This window comes from Lissotriton helveticus, chromosome 5_1, assembly GCF_964261635.1.
Source record: "Lissotriton helveticus chromosome 5_1, aLisHel1.1, whole genome shotgun sequence".
Lineage (NCBI taxonomy): Eukaryota > Metazoa > Chordata > Amphibia > Caudata > Salamandridae > Lissotriton > Lissotriton helveticus.
In genome coordinates, this window is record NC_136065.1 from 937541989 (window position 1) to 937554657 (window position 12669).

A 12669-nucleotide genomic window follows, 5' to 3' on the forward strand; every position below is an offset into this window, starting at 1 on the left:
ACCATGAAACCTCCCAAGGAGGTGGATGACCATGGCGTAAGCAGATGGCACCAGAGAAAAACATAGAACACCGTACAACGGACCACCAAGCGACGCATGGAGCCCACAGGATCTCCAGGCCCAGGTGACATAAAAAAAGCTATATAATAGCGTACAAGTACACCGCATGGAGTTGTTAAATCTCACGCTTAATGCCCTGTTAGTTGGAGTCTCTGTGAAACGCAGGTGCCTGTTCTGCAGAAATAGGGATCTCTTTTCAGCTAATCCCTGGCGTAATGAGAGCGGGGGAGTTTTGACACGCTCCCTTTCTTTAAATGCAGGCCAACCGAGAAAGCTGTTGCTTGGCTTTCGGTTCCTGACCCGATTGCATGCCCCTTCCTTCCTACCGAGCGTTTGGTTACTCTCCGCTTTGGTGGTATCCTGTGTTTCCCTGCCCCAGTCTTTACACGAGTTACTCTGCGTCTCTACACCCCTTGCTGGGCTTCTCGAATCAGTTTCCTGACTCCTAACACCCTATCTCGCAGCCGCATTCTCCCCTGACAATCCATTGCAGCCGAGTTCTGACTCCCCGCTGGCTTTGCACTTCAGCTCCGCTCAGCCCCTCCCGGCGCGAAGCCTCCCCGGTGGTTTTGACTCGCAGCCGCGTTCTCTTTTCTGTTCAAGACGCAGCCGCGTTTACTTTCAAGTCCTGAATGTTCTCGGATACATTGTATCAAGTACACGTGCGGTGAGCGTTTGACAATTTGTTTATTTTTTCCCTTACACGCGCTATGCGCGTTTGACTATTTCATTTTCCCCCTTTTGACTGTTGCTCTGCTCGCTATAAACAAATTGTTTAACTACATGTCTGGGGGGGGGGGGGGGGAATTACTGAAGCAGCTCAAGACAAGGGGCCTTGCATCACTATTTAGACTGGTTCTTATGCTGCCCCTCCCTTTTCTTTACTTTGGTTTTTCATGTGTTTGAACACTGCTGCTGGTGTGAGTAAAGGAGTATTTACCAGCCGGTTCAGTGAGCAGTATGGACCCCATACAAGGCATCAGGAGATGTACAGCTGGTAAGGGATTTCTATGTTTCTGTGGAACAGGCACTGTGCATAATTTTGTATTCCTTAGTATAATCACATGGGGAGGGAGAATTCTCATAGTTGTTTGTAACTCTCTTCCTGTAGGTTGCCGCCCATCCTGTTTCCTGTTCTTTCCTGACCCTGGGGGAATCGGCTGGGGGATTGAAGAGTGGTTACGCCTTGGCATCCGATCCCCACATCTCCTTGGGTTAGTTTCCTGGTGTGAGAGTGGTTGATATTTTCATCCAGGTACTATTTTAGGGAGTGTGGGGAACTCCTCGTCACTCCCATGGATTGAGCCTTGTACCAGGTTAGTGGCATCGGCAACAGGAGTATGCATACCCAAAACAACGGGGTACACCTCTTAGGGCAATAAGCCAAGCCAAAAGAGCGCAGTAACGAACCGAACCCGTGAACTGAGTTCCGAGCTGTATGACATTACCAAGCTGAGCCACCAGCTCAATACCACAGTCTGAGGACCAGACACAGCAACCTGTGGAACACGGCCACAGCAGGTCAACAGGCGGCTCAAAGCAAAACGCATCCAAGGGATGCCAATAAAAGGGTAATCACCCTTGACCACAGAAAAAAGAAGACGTAAGGCTCACTGCCCATGTTTTAAACACAGAGCGCATCTAAAGGATGCAAAATGAAAAAGTACCACCACAGAAGACAGGCCTAAGAAGACATAAGTGGGAGAACGAAAGCCCGCCAGTAGCCGGTGAACCGCCGATTCGGCGTGAGCATCAAACAGCAAAATCCCATCAAAGGGTAAGTCAACCAGTCGCTCCTGGATATTTTCAGGGAAGACGTTATCTTGCAACCAAGCGTGACGCTTTAAGGCAACAGAACCCGCCATAGCTCGGCCCAAAGAATCCGCAGTATCGAAGGCTGAACGGATTGTGAATTGGGCAAGGTCGCGGCCATCCCGGAGGAAGTGAAGGAAATCAATGCGAGCACCTTTAGAGGTGGCAGAAAGCAAAGACTCTGCAGAGTCCCACAGGGCAGAGGTAGCCAGAGCCAATACACACACTGTATTTAAGGACCATAGGGCTGCACTAGTGGATGCAAAGATGTTCCTACCCCATGACTCAAGCCATCTGGACTCCCGAGAGGGAGGAAGTGTTAGAGAGGGCAGGGAAGGAAAGGGAGTCTGCAGCACAAACCCCTACGCATCAGGGTGCACAAAAAGAAAAACAGGATAATTTGGAGCTGGACAGTGGCGGTGCAAAACTGAACGAGCCACCCGGTCACCTGAAGCAGACCGGACTCAGGTACCCAAAAGGGCATCATAAAGGGAAGCCTCAAAAGGCAAAAGCGGCTCTACATTTCCGGACCCACGGTGGAGGACCTCAAGCAAGGGGTCAACAGACAAAGGGGCTGAAGGAGGTTGCATATTTAAAATGCGGGTGGCCAATGAGACCACTCTCAAAAGAGCAGCACCAGCCTCGGTAGCCCTCCGCGGAGGGGAGAATAGCTGATCAGTGGGGGAGGGTCCTAAGCTGACCCTCCCAAGACACTGAGGGTGCAACCAATGCCCCACGAAAGGAAGCCCCATGAAAGAATAAGGATCCTGATGGGGCTCCTGGGGAGGCGAAGAGCGTGCCGGATCTGGGAGCTCCTGAGGAGGCTCCACTAATTCCAAGGGGGGCACTGGCAACAATACCTCCGGCGACGACGGGCGTGAGGGCGGCGCCAAACTCTCGCCAGAAGCCTCTAGAGAAGAGTCCACAACCCGGCGTCGACACAGCGCAAAACGACGCATACCGGCGCCGATCGTGCCTCATCAGTCGCTGACTCGGCTGCATCCGGCGTCGAGTCAGAGCCGTCCGGGGCCGAAACTATGACAAGCTCCTCTTCCGAAGGAGAAGGCGTCGGGGCCGACGAGGCAAGCTTTCGGCGCCACCCCGGCGCCGACTCAGCCTCATCCAAAACAAGCTCCGATTCCGGAGAAAGGAGCGGAGGCGGAGCAGAGGAGGTGAGCCTTCGGCACCCGAACGGCGCCAGCCCCGGACAGGCAGCCGCCTGCCCGGAAGCCCGGGGTGTGCTCAAGGCAGGGCTATGAGCACCGGCAACCACCTGCGGCACCACAGCGGCAGAGGCGCCGTGGGTCGTAGAGGCGGACCCAGCTGGGCAGCGCCCTAACGACTCCCTGTGGACGGTAGAGGGGGACAACCGGGCCGCCGTCACACCAGACCCCACATCTCCGATGTTTCTGGGGGGCAAGGCTTAATCGGGACCAGGGCCGAACCCGCCGGCGAGTCTGTCGGAGATCCCACAAGAAGCAGAGGCCCCGAGGACACCCCAGAAACAGGAGAGGACCCAAGGAAGGCTTGCAGAGCCGCTGCATAAGCCTCAATCGGGGCCCGAGTTGCCCCCACACCCAGAAAGGGTGGATAGAGGTGGGGCGACTGTCAGGAGCGCAGGTCCGGAATGTTCCGGGAACCAGCGCCCCTGACAACAGAGGGGAGGTCGAAGACCGCTGCGACAAGCGCCTCGACTTACCAAGTGGCCAACGACAGCCCCGGACCCCAGAGGGCGATCGATGGCGGAACCGGACAGTAGAGGGACCTGCCGTTGATGAAGAGGCCGGGGGGCAAGACGACTCCGACCGGGACAGTCGTGCCGAGAGAAGCTTCATACGGCACTCCCGCCGAGACTTCGGCTTCAGGAATTGGCAGGCTTCGCAGTCCGTGGAGTCATGGTGCTCGCCCAGACACCACATACAAATAAGATGCGGGTCCATCGCGGACATCTGCCGTGAACAGGAATTACAAGTTTTAAAGCCCGAAGGCATCGCACACTGTTCCTGACGCAAAGCGTCAAAAAGGAGGCCTGAAAACAGGCCAGAAGAACTGCTTAATCCGGATCTGCGTTGCACGCGGAAAATAAGGAAGCTCGCCGGGAAGGACTTATATGACCTCGCTGACATCACGTACGTGGACGACGTCAGGGCAGGGTCGTGTGGTGCCGTGCCCCGGCGCGCAGAGTTGCTGCTGCAAAAAAATTCCGGATCCAGTCTGACGCCTGGGGATATTTCGAAGTTAAGGGATCTGCGGCTAGATGTCTCTATCAGATACATATACTTACGATGGCTTCCCTGTTCACATGTACAATCTAACAATTGATCAAAACAGCACAAGGGCATACATGCTCACGCAGATATGTCCACACATGTAAAATGATGCACCTTGCCATAGGGCTGGTAAGGCCTGCTGTAGTGGTCACTTACATATATTGCATTCAGCATCTGTGGACATGGCACACAGTGTGTGTGTCACGTCATGCTTTCACATGTCAGCACCATTTCACGCATCCTGCAATGTAAGTCTGTATGAGTTTGGTGGTGGGTCTCTTAGCGTGGCACAATACATGCTGCAGCCCTAATTACCAGGGGTGCCACTTACTAGGGACATACAGGGGTGCTAAAGCTCTAGCCAACAGGGAAACAGTAGCACAGTTAACTTGTTTTAGGGAAAGAGCACTGGGGGACTCAATTAGCAGTAACCCAGTGCACTTCAGTCAAAATTGCATCAAATACCAGGCAGAAAGTGGGGGTGACCTTATAAAAAAGGAGCATGTTCTTACACTCGCTCTGCCACTATGGATATAAACAACAGTTTAAATATTTGGGATCTGGATAACTAAATATCCAGACTTTTTAAAACGAGACAAATCTGTTTTATTTGCTCAAAATACTGTAGCAAGATGAGAAACCCTGGCAGTTGTTGCCACTTTCGTTATTAGGTAAGGCAGTGAGGTTTAAAATGGTGGCATGGCACTCCCCAGGTTCTTGTATGTGCTCCAGAACAGCCCTTCTAAGATTCCGGATGGATTTTTCACTAGGATGGATGCACTTGTGCAAACTCTATACTCTGGGTGGGGGGACAGCCTCGAATAGCTATGAGACTCCTTCAGAGGTCAGAATATTAAGGGGGTAGTCCCTTACCAAATGTGCAGAAATATGAAGCAGCACAAGTGAGTGTAGTAAATGATTGGGCATACGCAGAATGGGCTGACCCAGCATTTTGGCAAGACAGGATAGGAATAAGGGCCAAGAGGTAACTACACACTATACGGGGCAGGCTGTTCTCGGAAACAAGCCTGGTGACTAGGACAGTAGTGGATATCTGGAGGAGACGGACCAGAGAAATGGGATGGATCCGTAGGCTGACCCGAAAAACACCATTGTAGGAGGGCTCCAGATTGCAACCTGTTGTGACTTTACAAGGGTTTCAGGGCTGGGACATCTGCCTTTCCTCGCTGGCAGATGTGTGGGATACGAAGGGGTGGTTCCCTTTGCTTTCCTGGGAAAGGAACATCAGATGTCATTGACAATGGCTGCACTATAGTCAATTGAGGCAGGTCTTCAGGGAATGTGTGTCTCTAGAAGAGGAGACAAGATAACTCCCTGCTGGAAGGTAGACTCCTAGATGAGCTGGAAGGTACTTTTTGACACACTCTGGAGCTGCCCCTGCATACGAGCCTTCTTGGAAGCGGTTGGGAGTTCCTTGAAGGAGGCCTCAGGACTACCCCTTGAAATTAAGCCAAGATTGGCGCTGCTGGGTATATGGGGCCCATCAGACCACACCCATTATCAAAAACTATTACTAATCTGTGTTGCATGGTGGCCAAAAGGACATTGCACAGCGATAGGGTTCTGGAATTCCCCCCACACATCAGGACTGGGAGCTTGGGATAGAATATTGTAGATTAATGGAAAAGGAAATCAATAAGGGGAGAGGGTGCCTGAGGAAATTAGATAAAATATAGGGGGGAATGGGACACTGAAGTGGGCTAAGAAGTGGCTGACGAAGTGCGATACGGGTAGAGAGGGTAAACATTAGTCGTTTCAGCGGTCCTTACAATTAAATCCTTGGGATAACGGGAAGGTCAATGTGATGGAGTGGACAGGAGATGCTGATATGGAATCTGTGGGTTTGCAATTTTCGGACTTTGGTACGAGTGGGATGGTTGGCAGATGTGATCTCAACGTTAATGTAATTCCTGAAATGCATAAAATAAAAATATATTTAAAAAAAATTGCAAATACGTATGCTAATGGAGAGCTTAGTGTTTCTGGTTTTATTTTCGCAATGTCTGCAATAAATGCACAATTCTTCACATCCAGCCAATGCCTAATTCTCTACAGCTGGGACTCTTCCTCTTGATTTAGTTTAAATCATTTAAGACCAACCACCGCTACTGACTATTTGGCACCATACTACCCCTGGAGGATTTCGGAACTTTTACACTTGGCAAGATGAGGGATGCATAATAATGTTGCCAGCTGAAGACTTTATTTTCATACAAAAGTCTTGAATTGTCAGAGGAAGAAAGTGGTTACTATTTCATATGACTCATGTAATAACCTTTGTTTTGCTTGCAGCCACAACTTATTTCGAGATTAACATCTCTAATTCATTACAACTTCAAGATAAATGGGTTTACTTTAAACAAAAAGAAAGTTACCTGCATTGTTGAACCTGAGGATATGTTAAAAGGGATGATAGGAGGGTCATAATACTATTAGTGGAAGCTGTAAGATCATCCAATTCTAGAAGAGCATCCCACAAGGTGCTGACTATGAACGGAACCTAAAGAAAAAGCAAAGACAAATGTTGTGCTTCAAAAAGAAAGGTCAAGAAAATAAATCAGGTTAAGAAAAAACATATTACAAAATTAAACGTATATGGTAAAGAGCGAAATTGGCAAGTGCGTAATGCGTAAAGTGCACACCCAAGTACAACCTCCAAAGGCAAAGGCTACATTTATGAAGCACAGCAAGGCTTTGGATCACTGGGATTGGTCAAAGTTACAAACTTATCTGTGGGAGGCCATGCATCTAAACAGAAGTACTTCACATTCAAAAGGAGTTTGATTCTTCCACTTTTCTAATAAATATTCAGACAGATAAATCTGAGCTATAACAGGTATATACTGGTTACATTGGGCATCACGAACTCCGATCTCGGCAAATTATTTAACATGCTACGCATCACTACCCTTAATGCATGGGTTTCCACAGTACGGGGGAGTGATTGTCTTCTCCTCTATCAGTATACATCTTCCAAGTAGGTGGAAACACAGTGGTGAAATATTTCTTCACCATGTTTTGAATAATATAAGCATGATCCGTTGTTGACATCGATATTATCATGTTTCTGTAGCCCTTAAGAAGTTGTGGGGTAATCCGCTATCGACAAAACACGTCTTGGCTGGGAGTAGGGAATTAAAAGACAAAGAACGGAAAATCACGATCTACTCTTCTTTCTGTTAGTGCAATTACTGAAATGTTAATGTAATGTGATTAGATTTGTGTGTGTAGGATTGTGGGTTAACTTGTGAAACGACCCTGTGGTCGAGTTTGAGGGATTAGGGCGATTCCCCTCCCCTAAAGCACCACGAGTGAGTATAGCTAGTTGCATAATAAAGCTAGACATAAATTTATGAGCATAAGAACATCCTGGTTCAAATTCACCCCAATAAGACATTAAAATATTGTTAGTTGCATTTTAGATGTTAAATTCTTTGTACAACTTAAATTAGAAGTTAGCAACTATATTCAATACAAACTTTAAAATACTCATACGTAAGGGCAGCAATTGCTTCATTTAAAAACATACATTCTGGCTTGCACTTTAAGCCAGAAGGCATTTACTGCTCTTATCTACTATGGCTGTAACAGCAGAAACGTTATGGGCATTGGATAGGCAATCAGATTAGGAAGATTTTCTGGATAGTCCTTTGTTTTGAGTCAGACCTTTTCTCTACCTTGTGAGAAGCTAGACTACTCTAAAGGAGCTATCTGGTGCAGCTGCAGCTCTGATATCTAGAAAAATTAATTGCATCGGGCAAACCATAATGATTGGCTCATTGTTAAATTAAATCCAAGCTATTTTCCGATATGTGTTCCAGCACATTGCCAGGGTGGTACATGAGTACTTCCTTTAAGGGATTCTCATACGATTATTTTTGTGTGGCCTTCGCCTGAAGCAAGGTCGCACCCTCAGGCAACAATGACCTTGTAGCATTTTCCTAATGTTGATGTGCCTCGGGTGTTTTGCTGGCACAAGCAGAGCGCAACTAATTTTTTCAGTGATAGCTACCAGGCTTGGGGTATTCAGGACTCAGGTGAAACTTGCCTGCTCTCATTGGCACCTGCTCAGGGAAATCTGTGTGCTCAAGCTACTTGGCAGACTGACCAGGCTTCATCAAAGGCCCTGCAGTAGAAGTGCAATGATGTGAAGCAAATCCTGCATTTGGATCCCATTCTTTCCAATCTCCCATTTGATTGCTTCCAGACCGCCCGCCCGTTGGAGTGGTCCGACCACTACGCAGTCCACTTTTCTCTACCTTATACTAAGAACTTGGTAAAGCACGGCTGCGGTAAGGGAGAATTAATCCACCGGTGGGGTAAACTTGATATCACAAAGTTTAACCAGCACCTCTCGAACTCTTGTCCTGAGGACAGTGATGTTCCAGTTATGGAATTGAACACCGCAGCATTACATTGGCTCACCAATGTTGTAACCACCCTCCTTCCTTTAATCCCGAAACATTCTAGGCCTTATCGCTCCCCGGCACCTTGGTTCTCTGCCGATCTGAAGGTCTTACGAACAAATTGTAAGGTGCTTGAAAGGAAATGGAGGCACTCTTACTCGGTTTCCCGGAAGACTGCCTACAAAGAGGCTCTGAAGGAGTACCATTCACAATGTAAAATTGTGAGAGCTGCATACACCGTGAGTACAGTGACGCAAGCGCAGAATTGCCCACGCACTCTCTTTTCCGTTGTAAAAAAATTGACAGGAGCGGATACTGTCCCGATTCCCCCAGCTTTGGAGGAAGCTCAGTGTAACTCCATCGCGGAATTTTTTACTGCCAAGGTTGAGCGCATATACGACTCTATGAGCATTCCCTTGACAGTAAATGAACACCAACCGGGACAGGTCGCTGTAATCGAACAACCGCTCCCAGTGGTGAAGGTTACACACTGGCAACTGTTTGATGATACCTCGTTCCTCTCCTGCTTGAGCAGTGTAAGATCTGGCTCCCCCCGTGATCCTGTACCCGCGAAAATTCTAAAGTTATTAGATCTCGAGCCCCGGCGGGTTCTCATGAGACTTTTGAATGCATCTTTAACCCAGTCTCATGTGTTACAGGAGTGGAAGCATGCAATGGTTGTCCCTCTTCTAAAGAAGGCAGGAGCCGACGCGTTTAATCTTGCCAACTTTAGACCCATATCCTTGCTGCCTGTTCTCCCTAAAGTGCTGGAAAGGCATGTCAACACTCAGTTAAACCACATCGTGGAAAGCTCGGGATTCTTACACTCTTCCCAGTCTGGTTTTCGTGCGCATCATTCTACCGAGACCGCGCTACTCGGGGTGACGGAGAGGTTGCGGCACGGTATCGATCGCGGGGAAACATCTGCACTCATCGTGCTGGATTTGAGTGCGGCGTTCGATACCGTGTCCCATTCCATTCTTCTGAACTCTCTCTGGTCCCTGGGAGTAGACGGTCCTGCGCTGGCCTGGATTGCCTCCTTTTTAAGTGAGCGCACTTTCCAGGTTTTTTCTACGAAAGCCGCATCTGCCACCTGTCTGTCGGCGCACGGCGTTCCCCAGGGGTCTATACTCAGCCCCTTATTTTTTAACATCTACATTAGACCCCTGGCTACCATCGTGGAGGACGCCGGGCTGACTATTTTTTCATACGCCGACGACACCCAAATTGTCTTCTCCCTTTCCAGCAGCGAGTGTAACAGTGTATCGATCCTGAAGACCGGATTGTCACGGGTAGCCGAGTGGATGCAGAGGCATCTCCTTAAGCTAAACGGTGACAAGACCGAGATTGTCATTTTGGGGAAGCATAAAGATCTCTGGGGACCGCAACACTGGCCCAGTGACTTGGAACCCCTCCCCCAGCCAGCCACTGTGGTTCGCAACCTCGGATTTCTCATAGACGACAAACTCTCCATAAGGCAGCAGGCCACCAGGGTGGCCGCCATCTGTTTCACCACCTTGAGATGGCTCCAGAAAATCCTATGGATGCTGCCCCTTGCCACCAGGAGAACCGTTGTCCAGGCGTTAGTAACTTCTTGCCTGGACTACGGAAATGTCCTCTATCTTGGTGCAGACACTGCTACCATTAACAAACTCCAGGTTGTACAAAACTCGTCGGCACGACTCCTATGTAACATCCCGAGGAGATCGGCCTCACAGGCTCTTCGCGACCTACACTGGCTTAGAGTCCCTAGTCGCATTAAATTTAAAGCCCTGTGTTATCTTTTCAAAATTAAACCGGGCTTGGCCCCGAAATACTTACAGAGTCTTGTTCAACCCTACAAGCCTTCTTGCACACTAAGATACTCTGCCAACTGTGATTTTGTTGTTCCAAGATTCAAACTTGTAAAGATTGGGGGGGGGGGTCGGTCCTTCTCCCATTTAGGCCCCAAATTCTGGAACGCACTGCCCATTGCTTTGAAATCAGAGACCGATCTATTTTGTTTCCGGAAAAAATTGAAAACTTTACTTTTCAATAATCACATCTCCTGCTCTAGTTGGTCCGTGGTACTACTGTTGTGTCCTCATTTTCTTCTTTAGTCTATCCCTTGCGCCGGGAAACCCACTGCGGGTAGCTGTTGCGCATTATAAATTTAAATAAATAAATAAATAAAATAAATTCCTTCAGCAACTACACTGACATCCAAGGTCTCAACACTGTGGTGATTGTAAATGGCACCCCTAAGTCAAGCAGGTCACAATGTAAGCCCCCAATATTTAACAGGAGTGCTGAGAAAAATGCTATCACGACAACCAAACAAAAGGCAATGGTGCATTTAGAAGTCATTTCAACACACTGAATCAGGAGTAGCGCTAGGAGGTTTTCAAACTGCCCAAATAGGTTTACAAAATGTCTCAGAGCAGAGGAGGGGTGGCTATAGTTTGTAATTTAAAAAAAATATCAACTTTTCCAAAGTTCGGTACTATTCTTAAAGATTAAATGAATGCAGAATTTCTGGCTTCTGCCACACTGCCCCATGATGTCAAAGTATTTGATAGGTGGTGAATTGGAGGGTAATCTATTGACAAAAAGAATATTAATTCTGTTGACTTTGTGCGGTTGCAGGGAAACACATCAAGGAAACTCCTTTTTTGGGATTCTTCTTTCAAAATGTTTAATTAGCATTTTCAAACAGCCCCTGCCCACAAAAAAACTGTCACTTGCTAAAGTCAAACAGTGTTCGCATTTGTCTGTCCACGGGGGGGCATTGTCCATCATCTCATCATATGCCAGCCTCCTGTGTGCTCATCCCTCCCTCCCCCGTTCTGCAAACCCAAACTGCAGAAGGATGAAACCATCCCCAATATCCACCTGCGATGGGGTGACCAGGCGTCCTGGATTTACCAGGACAGTCCCTGTTTTTTACCAGATGTCCTGGCAGATTTCAGGAAATTTAGCTCATGTCCCAGTTTTTAAAGAGGGTAGACTGAAAACAGCGGGAGGTGCTTTTTTATGTTTTACAAAGTAGGGATAGTTAGCAGTTCTTTGTTAAAGAAAGTAATCTAAGTACCTGACAAGCTACGTGGGTTTGAAAATTGCATTTTATGTACGTTCTTACTGCCTGTTCCGTCATTTTCTGCTGAGGAGAGCTGTCAATCCATGTGTGACGTAACTGGTGCTCATGTAAAGCGCTCCAATACCTTCGGGTCGAGTTCGCGCTTTATAAAACTGCAACAACAACAAAAATCTGTGCGCTTGCTTGAAGTATAAATTGTAGTCCTATTTTTGTTAAATGTCCCGGTTTTAGGCTTTAGAATTCTGGTCACCCTAACCTGCGACAGCCAAAATGTAGCAGGGATTGCTTCTGCATGCCGTTCATCAGCTGCCCCATTGCAATTACAAAGTGTCACTGAGAAGTGGGATCACACTTCTCAGTGACAATGAAATAGAGCTAGTGCCTTTCATCATGGAGGGAGGGCCAATCTGGGCATCCCCTCACTAAGGCACCTGATCAAGGGCTTCCACTTTAATTCAAATGCCAAATCAGACCCATGGATGTTTCACGTTAGTCGCTCCATACTAGCATCGCCCATAGGAGCAGGTGCCAGTGTGTAATTGGGGGCGCTTCTGTCTTTTCCCAGTAGTGTGCGATTGTGAGTTTTGCCACACCCAGGCACTGTCGACACATATGCATTCGTCTTTAGCCAAGCAAAGTAGGTCATGGGGTCTCAAGCCAAGGAGCATCTGTTCTGGAGTAGCTGGAATGAGGAAAGTCAAAACCTTCGGCAGTGATACACACCCCCTCACCCCAGAATGGTCTAATAAAAGGCAATCCCACCATATGTGGAGCCTTCACCGAGTGCACCACAGCCACTCCAGCATCTGTGCAAAGCATTATGATGCATGTGGTGCAATCTGTGGGGGTGCAGTGCCAATCGAACCAGACTTTAGAGTGTATTTCCCACCCATGAATGGACGCTGATGCAGCATGTATTATTGTGTTTGATTTAGATTCCGTATGCATTTCTCGATTCATGCCCTTATATAGGTATAATTCACATTGCCCTTATATAGGCATTGAAATCCAGTCCTTATTTAGG

General features: G+C 48.1%; 1 protein-coding gene across 2 annotated transcripts in view; it reads right to left on the reverse strand.

The window, feature by feature from the left end:
* BTAF1 (B-TFIID TATA-box binding protein associated factor 1) overlaps positions 1-12669 on the reverse strand; it is a 984515-nt gene that overhangs the window by 741340 nt on the left and 230506 nt on the right. For both annotated transcript variants that reach the window (XM_078643429.1, XM_078643428.1), the window contains exon 13: positions 6539-6663. In XM_078643429.1, the coding sequence (XP_078499555.1) occupies positions 6539-6663 (125 nt within the window). The remainder of the gene's footprint in view (positions 1-6538; positions 6664-12669) is intronic.